Source organism: Tachypleus tridentatus, chromosome 1 (genome assembly GCF_004210375.1).
Source record: "Tachypleus tridentatus isolate NWPU-2018 chromosome 1, ASM421037v1, whole genome shotgun sequence".
NCBI classification, from domain to species: domain Eukaryota; kingdom Metazoa; phylum Arthropoda; class Merostomata; order Xiphosura; family Limulidae; genus Tachypleus; species Tachypleus tridentatus.
Genome location: NC_134825.1, coordinates 25,042,257 through 25,060,945, shown reverse-complemented (window position 1 = coordinate 25,060,945; position 18,689 = coordinate 25,042,257). Strand labels below are relative to the sequence as shown.

The 18,689-nt window shown below is 31.4% G+C and overlaps 1 protein-coding gene across 1 annotated transcript; it reads right to left on the bottom strand.

Moving 5' to 3' along the window:
• Nucleotides 1-1,929: 1,929 nt before the first annotated feature.
• Nucleotides 1,930-18,640, bottom strand: LOC143244632 (cytochrome P450 3A8-like). Its single transcript, XM_076489664.1, has 14 exons — nucleotides 18,391-18,640; nucleotides 16,460-16,556; nucleotides 16,084-16,136; nucleotides 14,533-14,629; nucleotides 13,932-14,066; nucleotides 12,642-12,882; nucleotides 9,258-9,397; nucleotides 8,075-8,225; nucleotides 7,676-7,739; nucleotides 6,750-6,855; nucleotides 6,362-6,453; nucleotides 5,517-5,657; nucleotides 3,934-4,096; nucleotides 1,930-2,121 (listed from the first exon to the last, which is right to left on the bottom strand). The coding sequence occupies exons 1-14, from the start codon at nucleotides 18,444-18,446 to the stop codon at nucleotides 2,035-2,037; spliced, it is 1,623 nt and encodes a 540-aa protein (XP_076345779.1). The 5' UTR covers nucleotides 18,447-18,640; the 3' UTR covers nucleotides 1,930-2,034.
• Nucleotides 18,641-18,689: the final 49 nt, after the last annotated feature.

Genomic DNA, 18,689 nt, shown 5'->3' with positions numbered 1-18,689 from the left:
TACCACGGGTATTGAGCCCCGGTTTTAGCATTGTAAGTCTGCAGACATACCGCTGAACCACTGGGGGGGCTATTTTTCAAATAGACTGGATCGCCTATGGAATGGGTTGTCTTTGAATCTTGTGAAAATAGTAAATTTGGTTGAGTTCAAAAGAAAACTTGATAGATATATAAATAGCAAGAGCTGGATTTAATATTTTCAGTTTTAGTTTAGGATGGGATAACCAATATGGACCAAGTCCATTTTCTCCCTAAAGATTATTTTATCTCTCACTATTTTGTCTTTATGCTGTTCGTAATTGACTTCTATTGTTCTTGATAAAATATTGTAAATGATACATGTTATTTTATAATTTTATAGTTTTTAGAAACTTGAATAGTCTTACTACAGGCGAATGATGCTATTAGGTGGATTGCATTACTAAGTTTTAAAGGGAATGGTTTTATGACGATTCACTAAGCTCACAATGTTAATGGGGCTTTACTTCAGCCATATGGCCATATCAGGTATAACATCCATTTTTGTTTCACTTTATAAATAAAAAAATTAAGTACAATTCACAAAGTTTGACATTCACGTAGGTTTACATACAGATCTTTTGTTTTCATTTATATATTTGATTATATTACTCGTACTTTACAAGTGTTATAATATTCTTCAGGAACGCATACAGATTTTTATCTTATGTTTAGAATTGTTATTTGTATATTACATATGTCTTACAAAAGCTGATAAAGTTTCTATAGACTGATTACAGCTTCTAGTTTCCTTACTCAAGCACACTTTTTTACAACATTTGTCATAAAAAGGATGCCTATTTAACTATCCTGTGTTTTCTTTCGTTTCTCATAATTCCATCCATATATGTATGATTTTTTTTGTTCTTGAAGAAATTAATGTCACTTACATAATTTTAACAGTATTTATATGTGTGGAAGATGTTATCGTTACCCAGGATACTGTTACTTTGGGGCACACAGTATTCTGAAGGATCATAATATATCTGTCGTTTAACTTCACATTATTTTTTTAAAAAATCATATATTATATTTAGTAATTTACATTACACACTTTTATATTCTTGGAAAATTCTAATTTAACTTCTGTGTATGTTTTCATTTTGTTACAAATAAATATGACAGAAGAATGATGTGCTGTTTGACTTCACTGTTATTTAAAATAACAATATTTATCATTCACTTGATGTATTTCTCATAAAACTTTGACATAAACCTCTGTCTGATGTTAACATTGTTGCTTGTTAGGAAGTACAAAGGTCACTCATGTGATCACTCATAGAAACAGAGCAGGCACTGACGTTCAGACGGGTGTCGTCATCATCTCCAGAGGCATTATTGTTTGGCTTCACATCGATGAACTATGGTGGCACGTATATCAACACTCTCTCTGTCTTAAATCTTTAATAGCAAAACACCCTCTGACGATACTTCCTGGAATTATGACGTAATTTTTTTTCTGATGACTTTATTCTTTGTGGGGTTTATAATTCCATTTTCTCCACCTCTCTTCCTAACATCTAAGATGGACGTTCATGTAACACCCTCTGGCGTCGTGCCGGGCAATAAGTGCATTAACAACTCACATATTTGAAGCCAAATAGCTAACACCACAATGTGTTTGGTGTTTTAATAAAATATAACCCCAAAATGCATTTTCGCTTCTCAACTATTATTCTATGAATTATTGAAGTAATATAATAAAGCTAAAATTGCAGTATAATACTACTGAAAGTTTTAAGTCTTATTTTTCTAAGTCATATAGTTTCAAAAATATCAGTTTAGAGAACTTTTATTGATTAAGGTAAAACATAATACACATCATTTCTTATTTCAATATTGAATATTGAAGGTACGAAGTATTTCAAAGAGATAAATGAGAATCGCACTTTGACAAAATATACGTAAAGTGTACCACAAACTCAACATTCAATCCTATTTAAAACATTTTTACACTGCTTATTGAACATCCAGTTGTAGACTAGCTTAAGAAAGGTTATGTTGGTGTTTTAATACGTCATTTCGGTGAATTTCTTGGGACAAATTTTACAAAAACTCCATTTGCAGGATTCATAATACTCATACCGAGTTTGACGGTCAGTTTCTGATAGAAAAAACAACAACAAAAACATTATTATAAAGAATTGTATTTTAACTTTAAATCAGTTTCTCTATATATTTTTGTGCTTGAATAGTTAAAAAACAAAAGTTATTCTACTGCAGAATTCAGATAATTTGCAATCAATGGTTTATGAGTGTATTACGCAAAATCAGTTGTAAATTATGAGAGGTTTAATGTAATGAAGTCAAAGTTAACATATTTATTTGATTAAACGTATATACTCGATTAATACCATCAAAATAGTAAAATTATATATGTCAACATTCAAATAAAACCATTTTAACTTGAGACATGACGAGTTCTCAAATAAATATTTTCCAAGAATGTTATATCACCTTGACTTTTATCTCTATGGACACGTTGCATAAAATTAATTATCAATAAAGTGTACAATTACAAGTTTTAAAAGTAAACTTATATTTATTTGAACGTTAATTCCAATACGCTAAAAACGAAGAAACACCAAAGATTAGAAAATTCACAAGCATACTACGTACATGTGATTGTTTGTTTGTTTTTGAATTTCGCGCAAAGCGACTTGAGGGCTATCTGTGCTCGCCGTCCCTAATTTAGTGGTGTAAGACAAGAGGGAAGGCAGCTAATCATCACCACCCACCGCCATCTCCATCTTTTTTTTACCAACAAATAGTGAGATTAACCGTCACATTATAACGTCCCAACGGCTGGGAAGGCAAGCATGTTTGGTGCACGCCTTAATACGCTTGGCCATGCCTAACCCGAACATATGACAAAATAATACTAATATATCTCTGTATTACTATACATATTACATAATAATACTGATCTGTGTGTGGTACTACATATAAATCACACAATAATACTTATCAATGTGTATATTACAACGTATATATTTCACGAAATAATACTGATCTATATTTGTATCACTCCTATATATATATATGAAAAAATAATACTGAATTATCTGTGTATTACTTCATATATAACATGATAATATTTATTTAACTGCGATAGCATATCATGCCTGAAAAGATAAGAAAGAATGTAATAATACCAAACGTCATAAGCTACTGTAGTTGTTCGCTCTATAGATCGTACTGGATTTGTTAAAACCTTTATTATAAATTTCGGGCAAAAATGACCTTAAAAACAGACTTCTTGAAACAGCACTCAAAACCTTTCTTTTCGATAGCTGAGACCATCCGAACATTGACAAGAAGCAAAAGAAAGAATTTCACGATTGTTAGACAAGATTAGAATTTGTCCTATTTTGGTTTGTTTTTAATTTCGCGCAAAGCTGCACGAGGACTATCTGCGCTAGCCGTCCCTAATTTAGCACTGTAAGGCAGCTAGTCACCACACCCACCGTCAACTCTTGGGCGACTCTTTTACGAACGAACAGTGGGATTGATTGTCACATTATAATGTCTCCACTAGCATGTTTAGTGTGACAGGGATTCGAACTCACGACCCTCATATTACGAGTAGAGTGCCTTATTCACCTTGCCATGCCGACCCATTTTCTGAAAACATCATTATTATTGTCTTCGAAATTTTAAGTTGAAATGAAAGCTGAGTTACACTGTTACAGATACACAAAATGTAATATGTTGTTTTTAATGCCTGCTTCTATATTTGACACTTGTTAAAACAGTCAATATAGCATAGCAAGAAGAAAATGTAGATTACCCACATAAAGTTTATATAAGATTAAAAAAACATACACTTTTTCAACAGTATCTTATTATATATACATATATATAGGTAGGTGTGTGTTTGGTTGGACGTGATAAATATATATTCTGTTATGGTTACCTTTTCTGTTTTCTCACAAGGCATCAAATAGTACTTCTGAACTATTCTAAATATGGCCATCTTGGCTTCTAGCTGAGCGAATCTCATCCCAATACAGTTTCTAGGTCCATGTCCAAATGGTTGCCAAGCAAGTGGATGGTGGTCGTGATTATCAACAGAAAATCTGAAAGATATTTAAAGTTAAAATTTGGGGGTAAAGTGTTGGTAAAGTTGTTAAAACAATAACACTTTTGTCGTATAAAGAATATATATATATATAAAGTTACGTTCGCTCAATTTGAGAAACTAAGGAATTTTTCTTCTATTTTGAGCAAAATATTCGATAGCTTACTAAATACAGAATCGATTGTCTAACACAAGTTTATAAATGATATTAAACATAACTGATATGCGATGTCCCATTATAAGTTTCCTGTAATAATTGCATAATTACTACATATTTTCATTTTTCTCTAACTTGAAATAATAAATAGCATTACTTAACATATTAATAAGCAGGAATTTTGAATAAAATATTTTTACTTACTAGAAAACCATTAGAACTAGTAACGAGCATTTCGCAACTGTTTAAGTAGAGTCAGTTCACCATTTTTTTAAAATTCTTTCAATATTTTAATTTTCCTTCGTATCGCTATAGATACAAGTTATGAAAGAATGAACCAAGTGTTTGTCAGCTGTACAAACTAGTTTATGGCAGTTTCTTGACATTTCGCCAGTTTACTGTTGTCATGGTTATATTTTCCGTTGAAAGACATATTTTAACCCTTTCGAACGAATGCTACTGATAGAACAAAACCACACAACATATAAAAATAAAATATTAAATACTGAAGTGAAGGAAACTGTTACAACGGAATGTTTAGAACAGCAAATGGCTCCGAAGACAAAAACAACCTCATCCGTAAAATGGTCACGAAAGAGGACCTTCCAACTCAAAGGCTATTTCTATAAACATAAGCATATATTTTGCTATTTTAATAAAGTAATAAATAGGAACAAAGAAAAGAAGTCGATTGAAAGTCGCAAGCTTTATATAAAACTAAAATATTTTTCATCACGCGAAATATCGAAGAAACAAGAACAGTGGTAATTATCTTCGGGAATAAACTTTTAAAGTGCCCTCATGTAAATGATGAGGTTGAATAATTAGCACTTACAATTCAAGTAATTTTTACCCTATTAACGAGTGTGTGTGTGTGTTTTTTCTTATAGCAAAACCACATTGGGCCATCTGCTGAGTCCATCGAACCCCTGATTTTTGCGTTGTAAATCCGTAGACTTACTGTTGTACCAGTAGTGGACTCCTATTAACGAGATTGTCATAATTATAATCTTACACACCTAAAAGTGTGACTGCATTCAATGCCATTTCTCCACTCGAATCTTGAACCTTTCAATAAAAACGCCATTAGGCTGGCAATTAGATATCTCGCATTATTGGAATGTTATTTTGTCTTTATTTTGCACTATTATACTGCGTTACCTATAACTTCAAAAAAAGAATATAGTGCGTTAAAAGCTGCAAGGTCAGGCAAGGTGAAAAGAAACAAAGCAAACACAATATATATATATGTTGTAATTACCTTTCTGGATCAAACGTTTCATGGTCTGGCCACAGAGCTGGGTTATGATGAAGGTGGTAAACAGGAACCTGTACAGCCGTTCCTTTCGGAATTTGAATGGATCCATATGTTACATTTCTATTTGCCTCACGATTAACAAACCTATTAATATAAAATAACGAATTATTACAGCACAACTGTAATTTACAGACAAAAACCGAAATCCCACTGAGATTCTAGCATGGTAACCGATACATTATTCGTTTTTTTACGTTATTATTTGCCGTATAATTCAGTCAAATTGACCACATTTTGATAAAACATGTTTAGAATATTATTCCTTATTCTCCTGCCAAGAATGATCCAAGTCCGTTGATAACAAACGACGTACGGACACATTTTCGTATTTTTTTGAGAGCTGAATATGACGAAAGCTGAGTAACGTGTATGAACTCTACTGAGTGATCTTCTAGTTCGTTCTGTATTTGTATAAACACTACATTTGACCACCCATGACTTATAGTCACACTGTCTACATTTATGTCACTATTTCTCCCAGACTGTAAATTATTCATACATTTCACTACACAACTACGAAGTTTATGACTCTTAGTGAACCTCTAGTTTTTTACAGTTTCAATTAACCCAATAAAGGAAAATGAAAGCAGAAAACATCATGTTCTCTGTAATTTAATGTGTTCTATATAATTTAATGTAGTAAATCGCTTAGAAATACCTACTATTTTTCTTTTGTTTTCCATATCGTTGGTATAAGACATTTTTCATTTTATAGTATTTTTCTCGTATTTGTTGGCTATCAGAAATATTTTGATTTTTATGTTTACGTAAAAATATTCAAAACTTACAAGTAAACTGGTGGATAAACCCGGAGACATTCGCTGAAAACCTGATCCAGATAACGGAGTTTATGGACAGACAAGTAGTCCAAGTTTCCTTCCTAAAATATTACATTTCTGTGAACGTTATTTTATTAAACAAAATACACATCAATTCGATCTTATCGCACGAAATGAATAATCTAAGTTTAATGTACCCTTCATAGAAAAATGATTATTAGCTTTTTAAAGTTAATACTTTACTCGAGATTTCTAGATTATGTGAGTAAATTCATAAGTTTTGTGAAAGTATTTTCTGAACTGTGTTTAAGGTAAGCACTGTTTAGAACAGCTGAAACTTTCAAAATGATATATCACTAACAAGCCAAAGTGGTGAACTGTATTGTAATTTACGTACTTTTCCAACGAGCTCGTCTACCTCTTGTCTTAATTTTTCTTGGACTTTAGGGTGCTGCACCAGTAGGTGTATGGTGTAACCAAGAGCAGAACTAGTTGTTTCATAGCTGAAAGAAAAATATATGTTTGTTGTCCTTAAGCACAATGGATAACCTGTGCTCGGCCCAGCATCAGCATCCAAACTCGATTGAATAAACTTACTGCAGAGACACAGGGGTTAACTTTAATATGAAATGAGTTATACATAAACAAGAAACAGAAGAAAAAAATGAAGTTCAAAAGGAATATGAACTTTGTTATGCCCTAAAGTTAAAATTATAATAGTAATATATTAAGGGTAATATTATTACTTCTAAATATTTGTAACGGTTGAAATAATAAAATAATAGTAGTATATTAAGTGCAATATTATTACTTCTAAGTATTTCTAACGGTTGAAATAATTATAAAATAATAGTATTATATTAATGGTAATATTATTACTTCTAAGTATTTGTAACTGTGGAAGTAATTTTTAAAAAGTAGTAATGTATTAAGGGTAGTATTATTACTTAAGTATTTGTAATAGTTGAAGTGATTTTAAAATAATAGTAATGTGTTAAGGGTAGTATTATTACTTAAGAATTTGTAATAGTTGAAGTGATTTTAAAATAATACTAATGCATTAAGGGTAGTATTATTACTTAAGTATTTGTAATAGTTGAAGTGATTTTAAAATAATAGTAATGTATTAAGGGTAATATTATTACTTCTGAGTATTTCTAACTGTTGAAGTAACTTAGTTAATGATAATATACATATTACAAGTTAATATAGTAGATTATTAGTAATGACGGAACTGTTAAACTAATCGCAATTAATATGCCATTACAACCAGCAATATATTGTAATTAATGATAAAATAACCATTGAAAGAACTACAGTTACCCTGCTACTAAAGCCAACATAGCGTTGTACAACACTTCATTGTCAGATAGTCCACTCTTGGAAACTATAATGATACAAGAAATGTATAATAGGTATTCAAATGAATATAATACTTTTATGAAATTATGTGATTAATGAATATTATTTTACTTATATCTGAAAATCAAAGTACATATAACACGTATCAGGAGTTTGTTCTTGTCTTAACCTCAGCAAACATTAATTTTACTGGTCACAACATTACCCGAAGAATTACAGTTAGAAGTTTTTAGGGTTTCATGGACAAAATTGTTGTCTGTGATAATGTTTCAAGTTCCTCTTTATCAGTTGCTAAAGCCTGGATCACAGCTACATGGAGAGGAAGATGATCATGGTGTTATAACGGGTTATAATAAATACCATTAAACTGGTCGATAACATGTGTACTTTCGTCAGGGTTTGATTTGTGTGTTTCTTGTCCAGCGGTTAGTTGACTCCCTGTAACCTTCGTAACATTAACACTGATGTTCTGAGAGTCCATCATTAACTGGAGAAGATCATTCCGTCGTTTCTATATAAGGACAATAAAAACAATCCATTGTTACCGATAGCAACACTCTAGTAGTTTAGGTATTACACATATGAGAAACTATAGTATTTTCTTTTATCTCATCATCTATTTTCATAGCCTAAAGTTTTTCATTGCCATTAACTTATGATTCGCAGATACTTAAAACGTTTTCGGACAAAGATCAGTATTCTAGGGTTTAAGTTATTTATATTGAAACGAATTAAAATAAGCATATCAGAAAATCTCATGAAAACAACAGTCGAAATAAAGTTGTGGTGGAACGGGATGTATCAGAACCATGTGTGAAGCTGAAGTGTTTTCATATTATGTTTTAATTCTTTGTTTACGTGTAAGGTATATTTATTCAAGCTAAGAACGATATATAAATGGTTTTCCATATACAAAACATTATCTTTGTTTTATTCAAAAAATAATTAGTACTGATTTACATTAATTCCTCCATTTATAGTAGTTAACGTAGTATATTCGTTTGTATGATTGTTAATAAAGTATATGCAAAGCTACTCGAGTGATTCGCTAAAATGATAGATTACAAGAAAGGCAACAAGAAAACACCGTTCACTGCCAATGAAAACACAGATTACCTGACTGTTTTGTTTGTTTTTGGATTTCGCGAAAATTATACCCGCCGCCAACTCCTCGGTTACTCTTTTACCAACGAATAGTGGGATTGACGGTCACATTATAACACCCCCACGGCTAAAAGGGCGAGCATGATTGGCGCGACGGGGATGTAAACCCGCGAGCCTCAGATTACGAATCGCAAGCCCTAATCTACCTGGCCATGTCGGGCCGATTGGCTGACGCATTATCATTTCTCAATGGTTGACACGGGTATAATCGGTGAGAAGATTCGAACCAGAGATTACGAGTCAAATGTTTTAATCACTATGTCTTAGCAGCACAATAAATTCGTAAAAGGCTATATTAAACCTAGTTCTAATGTTTTGTTAATATAAGCGTTAATATAAGGGTTAGCTAGTTGATGGCAAAGTATATTTTTACACATACCGCTGGATCAGCTGCTCGTGATTTCATAACTTGACGACAAACCTCCACAAGATCGAGAAATGGATTGGAACCATTGTTCCAAAATTTATACTGAAGATATCTGATATTTCTCGTGAACCAACCAAAAGCCGGAAACGACACTAAAACACAACCATAAAATTGTATTAAAGAAATACGACAAAAATCATGTTGTTTGTGGTAAACTATTTAAATAACATTTTATCTAATCAGTTTTATTTTTCAATTGTGTTTATAAAAATTAGATATAATTAGGACGTAAAATTATATAAAAGTCATTAATGAACATTTGGAACGATAAATAGGTGGCACCTTTTCGCTTATTTTGATGCTGTTAGGTCACAGTATCTGCCTTTTTCATGCATAGTACTTTTTGTTATGAATCAAAAGGCAGCAGTAGTAAATCCAGCAATTCAGACTGAATAAAAGAGGTCGCTAGATGGGTGCAAAGGGAAGATGTCACTTTAGATGACGAGATCATATTTCCAAACGTTGTCATCAGTGTGTACGTCAATGGGAAATTGTGACTAGATCGCCATTACAGGTGGTCATGCCGTCAAAAGTTTTAATTAAAAGACGTGTTGTTGGGGGCACGTTGATAGGACAACAAAACAGGCAGCCGTTAATCTATAATATATGTCTTATCATGCCGATAATTAAATAACTAAATCGTCCTAAAAAGAATGCTTAACAGTAATTCATTAAATCAGTTATATTTACTTCGTCCTAAAAAGGACACTTAACTTTCATTCATTTATAATTAATTCAGGAAGTCAATTTATATTAATTTCTCGTAAAAAAAGGATTTTTAACCCTAATTCATCAGATAATTAAATTCCGTGTCCTATAAGAACAGTAACTCACTCAAGTGCTTAAAGATTTTCAGTGATATTATAACTTGTCAATAGCAATATTTAATGTAACAATATCACTGTTATATGCATTTTACCACACACCCATTACATATGTCTTTAGGTTTATATTGCTCTAAAAGATGCGATATCATACAATGTTTAAAACTTTAACTTTATTATACATTTTACATCGCCAAGGAAACGTTTATCATGTAATAACACTTTTTTTGATTTGCATGAAAGTATTTGGTTGTCCATAAATAAATGTCGTTTTTAAACTACAAAGTTTAGAAGAGTATAAACCAGTGTTGTAAAACATGATTTAATCAAAGTAAGCTGCCTTGTTTTGAAAGTGTTTATTGTTCTAAAAGTTGTCAAAGTGCTTGAGAAAAATGAAAATTTGTAGGGTAAAGATAGGGGAATAAGGTGGATGAGGTAGAACCTCGATTCCCAATTCGTTCAATATTTGGAGCGTCATCCTTGACAGGTCTAAAAATGCCGTTTTTGTTGATTTTCAATCAACTCATGCGGAACCCACTTATCCAACGTTTTAGTTTTTCCAATCGCACTCAGGTAATGTCGAAATCTCTACGGTCAGTAAGAGAACCATAACCGAAAGTCTGGCTGATGTTCCAGGTAGTTTCGATAGCTTTTCGTCTATGTTTGAATTAATAGACGAAAATCAGACAAAAGTCCTTCTTGTTTTGTTGCCTTGGGGTTGGGAAATTTATTCTGAGTAGAGTTCAAACAGCAGACAATTAAGACGCCTTATGAGCGACAAACGTTGGATTAAACCAACCAATGATAAGTCACTCAATATTCAGCTTGTAAATATCATCGTGCGAATTCCAACATTTATTTCTGGACAACCTAATAACTTACACATGTTACTTTATTCAATGAGAAGTATTAATTATTATATGAAATTTGCTTACTATTTTTATTTCGTAAAATGATGTTATATTAAATGAAATTTATTCTTTTAATTATCAATCAAATGTTTTACATCATATAGACATCAAGCCAAAGACATCATATATTACACTATGTAACAAAATTTTTACTTTTCATTATTCCCGGACAGAAAGTGTTATTTACCAATTGCTTATGCCTAACGTAACTGGAAAAGACCTATTTTTATCTTCAAACTTTGTTTTTTTTAACCTGGGAACGTATAACGAAAACATGATGGGAGACTATATTTGCGGGGTGATACGTGAATGTGTTTCACATTACAGTAACAAATCTGGAAAAACTCTTCACTTCTAAACATTTTTGTATAACTTTAGTATAAATACATGTAAATCTGTTGTTTTGTTTACACCTTATGTTAATGTAAATATGCAAATTTGCCCGTTTTTACGTAGAAAATAGGTTAATTTCTAAAGTTCATTATCCAGATCACAAAAGCAAAGTTTGAAAGGAATAATGGCCATTTTCTGTACTTGTACAACATAAGCAATTGAGAAATAATACTTATTATCAAGGAACAAAAGTTGTGTTACATAGTTTTATTTAATGTAATATCGTCCCGGCATGGCCAAGCGTGTTAAGGCATGCGACTCGTAATCTGAGGGACGCAGGTTTGCATCCACATCGCGTCAAACATCCTCGCCCTTTCAGCTGTGGTGGTATTATATTGTTACGATCAATCCCACTATTCGTTGCTAAAAGAGTAGCCCAAGAGGTGGCGGTGGGTGGTGATGACTAGCTGCTTTCCCTCTAGTCTTACACTGCTAAATTAGGGACGGCTAGCACAGATGCCCTCGACTAGCTTTGTGCTTTATTAAAATAAAATGTAATATGATACATTTTGTTCCGCGTTTGCAATAAATGTGTGAAAATTTAAATGCCCTTAAAAGGAGCAATATCATGCAATACTTAAAATTATACTTTGACTTTATACAATATTTTACATCGTCAACAATACGTTTATTATACAATAACAGTTTTACTGATGTGTGCCAAAATAATTTGTACATATTTTAAAAGGCGGATTTTCACATATCCATAATCACTATTATTTCTATACGAATTAATTACAATACAGCAACATTATTTGTACAAACTATCAACGTCCAGATTTAATTGTGTTAAAATTCTTTATTTATAATTAATAATAAATTATTCACTTACTGCATCTGTCCGTTTGTCAATTTCAAACGTACAAAAAAAAAGTGAAAGTATGGGACAAATTAATTTTTAACCATTTAATGAATTAGTATTAAGCATCCTTTCAGGATTCTTTAATTAACTAATTATCAACATGATGAGACATGTATTGTATGAGTAATGGTCGCTTGTAAGACCGTCACAAACATCCTTCTATCTAATGACAACATTTGGACTCGTCATCTTTGACGACATCTTCCTTCAGTAGAGAGTACGTTTGAAGTGTCAGACCTAACACTGTTAAGCAAATGATACAAATTTAAACAATTTCATACACACTTTCTCTACTATAACAAATTTATTAAAACTATTATACACACCAAAATACCAAAACTCTTACTGTGAATGAGGAAAAGCAACGACTGTATTGAAGTACCGAAAATTACTTTGGCATGATTGATTAACTCGTGTTCCATTGGATTTTTCTGAATATGTGCGTCAATTCCTAAAGCACATTTAACTATAACGTCCATAGTCATGGCCTGGAATAGCTTATATACGTCTAGGTAATTTTCTTGTCTAGAATATTCCTCAATATTTTTTAATAAATCATTTATAGATTCATCCATAGTTTGTGCCATCTAGTGAACGAAAAGAGGAAGGTATATTTATAAATAAAATAATTCAAAATACTACACAATATGGATATATGTTGTAAATAAATACACGTGAATGTACATCTTATTCTTATCTGTGGGTTGAAGAATAAAGCATTACACATCCAATTATACATTTTCGTTAAATATCAAAGTGGGTGTTGGAATATTCTATTACCAAGATCAGTAAAAAATTAAGTATAAAATATGTAATATAATTTACTGTAAGACGGATTTATGAATCGCTCAAAAAATATTCAAATAAATATTTAGTAAAATATATTTCGTTCTACATTTGCCTGAATACTTTCTTTTTTTACAAATATATTGTTTCTAATCTTTTTTTGGTCGACAGAATAAACAAAAATATTCACGTTTTTCATATGATTGTAATGTTAACAACTGATTAAAAGTTTCTTTTGTAGAATAACGGTTGTAACCTTTGTTGCTGGAAAGAGTTGTTCTTTGTTGGAATTATAAACAAAGTTGTTTATGTGGCTTGTTAAACTGCTTGATATATTTTAAAGTATGCTCAGGATAACGAAATTAAAACAATATTACTTCCTCTGAAACAGCATTAACGTATTCCAAATCCATTGTTGGTTTCTGGTTAAATAGAAGGGCACTCAACGGAATATCTATACTGTACACGCCAAGGGTATGAAAACTTGTAGTTTAGTATTATAATCCTTGAAACTTTCAATTGATCTATTGAGAAGATATTGTGGAGCAATGAATAGCCTTAAGGAAAATGAATGAGGTTATTTTAATGTTAAGCAACCCTTTTATTTTATAAAAGGGTGAGATCTGATTGCATGTTGTGTGAATGAACTTTCTATTTGTGAACTGTGAAGAATAGTTAACACGTGTTTAATAAACTGTTACAGGTGGTGTTTGTCAAGACTTTATCTGGGTGTAAATATGCATTTGAGCTAAGGACACACGAACTTCTGAAAAAAGAACTGTATTTTATAGTTGTTCTAAAGAAGACATCTCTGAATATTCACGAGTTGAATAAAGTAATTAATACTTACTGTTTTAAGTTTCAGGGTAGTAAAGGAAGGGGTTATTACACTTCTAACTCTCTTCCAGCGAGTTCCACGCAAGAAAATTAGGAAGTCGTTAATAGGTTCTCCGGGTTTCCTTGGTGGATCTAATTCAAAAAGACCCTAAAAACACAGTGATAAAACACGATGCAAAAGTAACACCTTGAAGAAAACCACAATTTTCAGTTATTTCACTACTGAATACACTGTTGGTTCTTTACAGATAACCACATATAACCAGTATCACAAATACTGGAATATTTAAAAAACACGAGCTGTAAAAAATAATATGTATACAAACTGTTACTCAAATAAATTTGCTCATCATTTCTTAATATAATTTATCACAATTTGGTAAAAGATTTTACAGAGAAAAACGATATAAATTATATTTTGTAATAAATTTGGCGTTGTTTTAAACTTGGTTTGTCAAAATGTTTTATGTTATAGTAATATTTATTGAAACCATGTCAGGTTTTGATTGAAAGAGAAACTTTGAGTAAAGGATTTCAAACACGATATAACAATAATTAAATTTACATCTTTATAAACATTTAACGAAAGGAACATGGGTAGAAACAATCCTTACTGGTCGATCTGCAAAATCCATGAAATCCTTAATCTGAATTTCTTTTAAGAGGTCGAGATCCATCACCACTAAAACTGGTCTCATTCCAAAGAAGTAGCTGGAATACGGAAATCAACATGAAAAATACAGTTTGTTTTTTATAAGATAACACCTTTGTTTCAGGCGTAGTTGCTTGAAGTCAAACTAGGGAAACTATGTTGTCTTACACAGCATCCTATTCACATATATATATGTTAGAATTAAGACATGAAAGTTGATGAGAATATATCATTATTTCTTTTCCAAATAACTGTCCTGTATCAATTTGTTAATATCAGATATGTACAACTGTAATAAGCTTATCAGAAAGGAAAACAATATTCCGATAATTAGTTTACGTTTTCTTTTTACCAACAGATGAAGCTAAAGTGTCATCTCTTTGAATTTCAATATTCAGTGTTAGCTAATTTGCTACTAAGTATTAAAGAATGACTTTAAGTATCATTATTGATACAAAATATAATTAAAATCATGTTTCAAGTTGAAATATTTTGATAGCAATGGCGTATAGTTGGATTATCTATAGTGTGGGACTATTTCTTACAATACTAGTTGGGTAGACTCAGGTAATCGTTGCAATTTTATATTCATAGATTCAGTTGCTTTACGAATCAATCAAATATCTGCTACTTTCCATTGGCTTCTAAGTAGCTAATTTCCAGATTGTAGTTTTATACCTAATAATGCTATGTTAACAAAGTGAAACGTTCCGCATATAATACGCTGCTTTTAAGTATTATTAAGAATTTTAACAAGGAATTTAATTAATTTATTCCAGTGTCAAACAACTGATTATTTAAAAAAAACAAACAGAGTTACTGTGGTTAAAACAGCGTTATTTAAGAAATGTCACGTCAGTGGCTAGGGTTAGTACAGAGATTCCCTAAACTTTCAATGACCGAAATTAGTAGCTGAATAGTTTAGCTTGGTGCTTATTTAACAATAATTTATGTACTCATTAATTTGAATAAAACGGTTAGTTAATGGCACCACTCTTATTGGTTTATTTTTGTTCAAGGAATTTAACTCAGAGATAATTTAACGAAAACACATGATAACATACTGACCTGAATAGTTTAACTAAATATATGAGTAATGAATGATTTAATTAATTATTAATAAATAAAGACTATCGACCTGATCAGTTCAACTGAATGGTAATGAACATAACTTGCTAAAGTTTAATAAATATTAACTTATAAAACAATAGTTTTATACAATGTTGAAAAGTGTGAATAGAGATTTAATTCTATGTTACGAAACTCATTTTCACCTTGCTACTTTATGAAGATAGGTGGTGAAAACATTCTGTGTTTAGCAATTTAGGGGTAGTTTCGTCAATGCTAATTATTAAAACTCAGTCAACATTTTAGTTTTTCAAAGTATTGATAAGATATCTCGTATATATTCAAAAACTTTGTTTTACTTCGAGGCCAGATGACGTAAACAAGTATATACGATACAAATACAAACTTATTTCGTTAAAGTATATAATAATTATGTATCACTTACATAAAAACCTTTCCATGTTGATCTATCCAACTTTGAAGACAAGAAAGGGGTCCCTGTATTTGTAGATATAAAATATCAATGGTTACTTTTCATATTATTGCGGTTAATTTATTGTCAATTTGCCTGATTTAGGCGTTTAAACCACACAAACACATCAGAAAACATTTATGTTACACTTGTTAGTATAACAAATTATGAATTTTTTACTGAGAATCCTCTTGCATAGATTATTTCACTAAACATTTAAACAAAAATCATTAACACACATATCCAGAGACAAAGAGAACTACAAGACTGTAATATTTTCAAAGTGAAAGATAAAAATACCAGTTTAAACAATTTAATTATATTTTGAGTAAAGAATATAAAATCATACCTTCCAGTATATTTCCCACATGTTACCAAACAACAAATTAGGTTTTGGTCCTGGAATTCCTAGCTTGACAAAACTGTTGAAATGTTTTCTCCTTCTTCTAATGTTTAGAAAATAAAAAAGTTAGAGTTAACAACATTCTTCAACCAAATTACACATCTAGAAGTTAACAGCATCTTTCAACCAAAGAATACATTCCTAAGTTAACAACATACTTCAACCAAAGTATGCATTCATAAGTTAACAACATACTTCAACCATTTTTTTATGTTACTAAGAAAGTTCAAACTTTCAATCCTCATAATGACAGTTTGTTACGCCGATCTCTGAACTCCCTCTGGACCAGGGAAAACAGAATGATGGTTATCTTAACAACTAATATTCAAAATTTATGGGGTGAAACAACTTTCACACTAAAGTTACGAAACGTTATTATCATATGAAAACTTTCAAACATTTTTATTTTCTGAAGAATATATATGTACGTCTGTTATAATAATATCACGAGAGATGAATACCTTTATTAACTCAACAGTCTGGTAGTGAGAGACCGTCGCTATATTATAGAATGTTTATTTAAAAATAAAACCATCCTTATTTTACGTTATACTCTGTACCTAGTCCTTTTAGTTCAGTTTGTACAGAGTGTGATAACGTATTCTTTTACAAAAATAATTTAATTCAGTACATTGGTTTTGTAATATAAGTATGTCCTCAATCCAAATATTTATGTATAATAGTTCTGCACTCAGTACACGTGCAAGGGCGTGGAAATGATAAATACAGATAAACATGTGAAATTGCCAAATGTATTAAAACTGTTGTCGTTAGTGAAAGCTAAGTTTTATGTGATTAACTTTGTCGTTTTGCTTTAGTATCGAAAATAATGTTGTAGCTGTACACGGATATGGAAGTCAGCATAACACTTACTTTTCACCTGTTTTCTGTATAGCAACTCGGACATAAATATTATTATATGTTTTATATGAGTATTACACGTTAGTTTGCTTCTTTATATCACACATTGAAACTAACTTAAGAGTATCCACGAGAGGTTATTTTGACTTTCTGTAATACATATTAAAACTAATTTTATGTAATCCATTAGAAACTTCTACTATTTTGTAATAGATGTTGAAATTAACATAAAACAACATGAGAAAACTAAATATCGCTTTATTTTATAATATATTATAAGCTGCTAAATAAAATGTTAATGGTGGAGTTTGTTTTTAGAAATATCTCATTGCCCTTCACTAGTACAACGGTATGTCTTCGGATTTACAACGCTAAAATCAGGGGTTCGATTCCCTTCGGTGTGCTTGGTAGATAGCCCGATATGGCTTTTCTGTGAGAAAACACACGCAAACAAAAAGACACACAGAAATATCTCATTGACAAACAGCAACTTGTTGATATGGCTGTACCTTTAGAAAGATTCCACACACATATCAGTACCGTCTGGCAGTAGAGTTCTAGAGCCAGCTTTGTATGAAGTGTACCTACTTTAATGCCGGCATGTCCGGGTGGGTTAAGGCGTTCGACTCTGAGGGTCACGCGTTTGAATCCCCGTCGCACCAAACATGCTCGCCATTTTAGCCGTGTGGGTGTTATAATGTGACGGTCAATCCCACTTTTCGTTGGTAACAGAGTAGCCCAAGAGTTGTCGGTGTATGGTGATGACTAGCTGTCTTCCCTCTAGTCTTACACTGCTAAATTAGGGACGGCTAGCACAGATAGCCCTCGCGTAGCTTTGTGCGAAATTCCAAAACAAAAAAGCTTTGCGCAAAACTGAAAACAAACTTACTTTAACTTATTTTATTAAAAACGAAAACGTTCACAACAAGTGATACCAGTAGTAGCCTTCACAGAAAATTTGTTTCATGTTGAAATAATGTTTCTAATGTCTTTAAAATACAGAAAAATCTACTTACAGTATCCAGATTGTGAACAGTATTATAAAAAGGACGATCGTTACTGGTCCGAACATTGTGCTCAGATTCTAAACAATAAACAACTGAATAAACTAACAAAATAATTATGGTCACTGAAAAACGAAACAAAACAATCACGTCTGCAATAAGACAAATTAAACACTTTAAACTTTATACAGGAAAGTATGACTTCTCTATATGATTTTCGGCACAACTATTCTGTACAATTCGTCACTATTTGTTACGGTGATAGCCGGGTCTTTTTATACCATTAAGTAAGGATAATGAGACCAGCCGTC

What these genes read in the sequence shown, in the direction of transcription:
- LOC143244632 (XM_076489664.1), bottom strand. Translation starts at nt 18,446, where the DNA reads ATGTTCGGACCAGTAACGATCGTCCTTTTTATAATACTGTTCACAATC. An exon ending in TAGACGAGCTCGTTGGAAAA is followed by an intron (nt 6,454 to 6,749) that starts GTACGTAAATTA and finishes GTAATATTTTAG; the next exon opens with GAAGGAAACTTGGACTACTT. An exon ending in GAAACGTTTGATCCAGAAAG is followed by an intron (nt 4,097 to 5,516) that starts GTAATTACAACA and finishes AATATCTTTCAG; the next exon opens with ATTTTCTGTTGATAATCACG.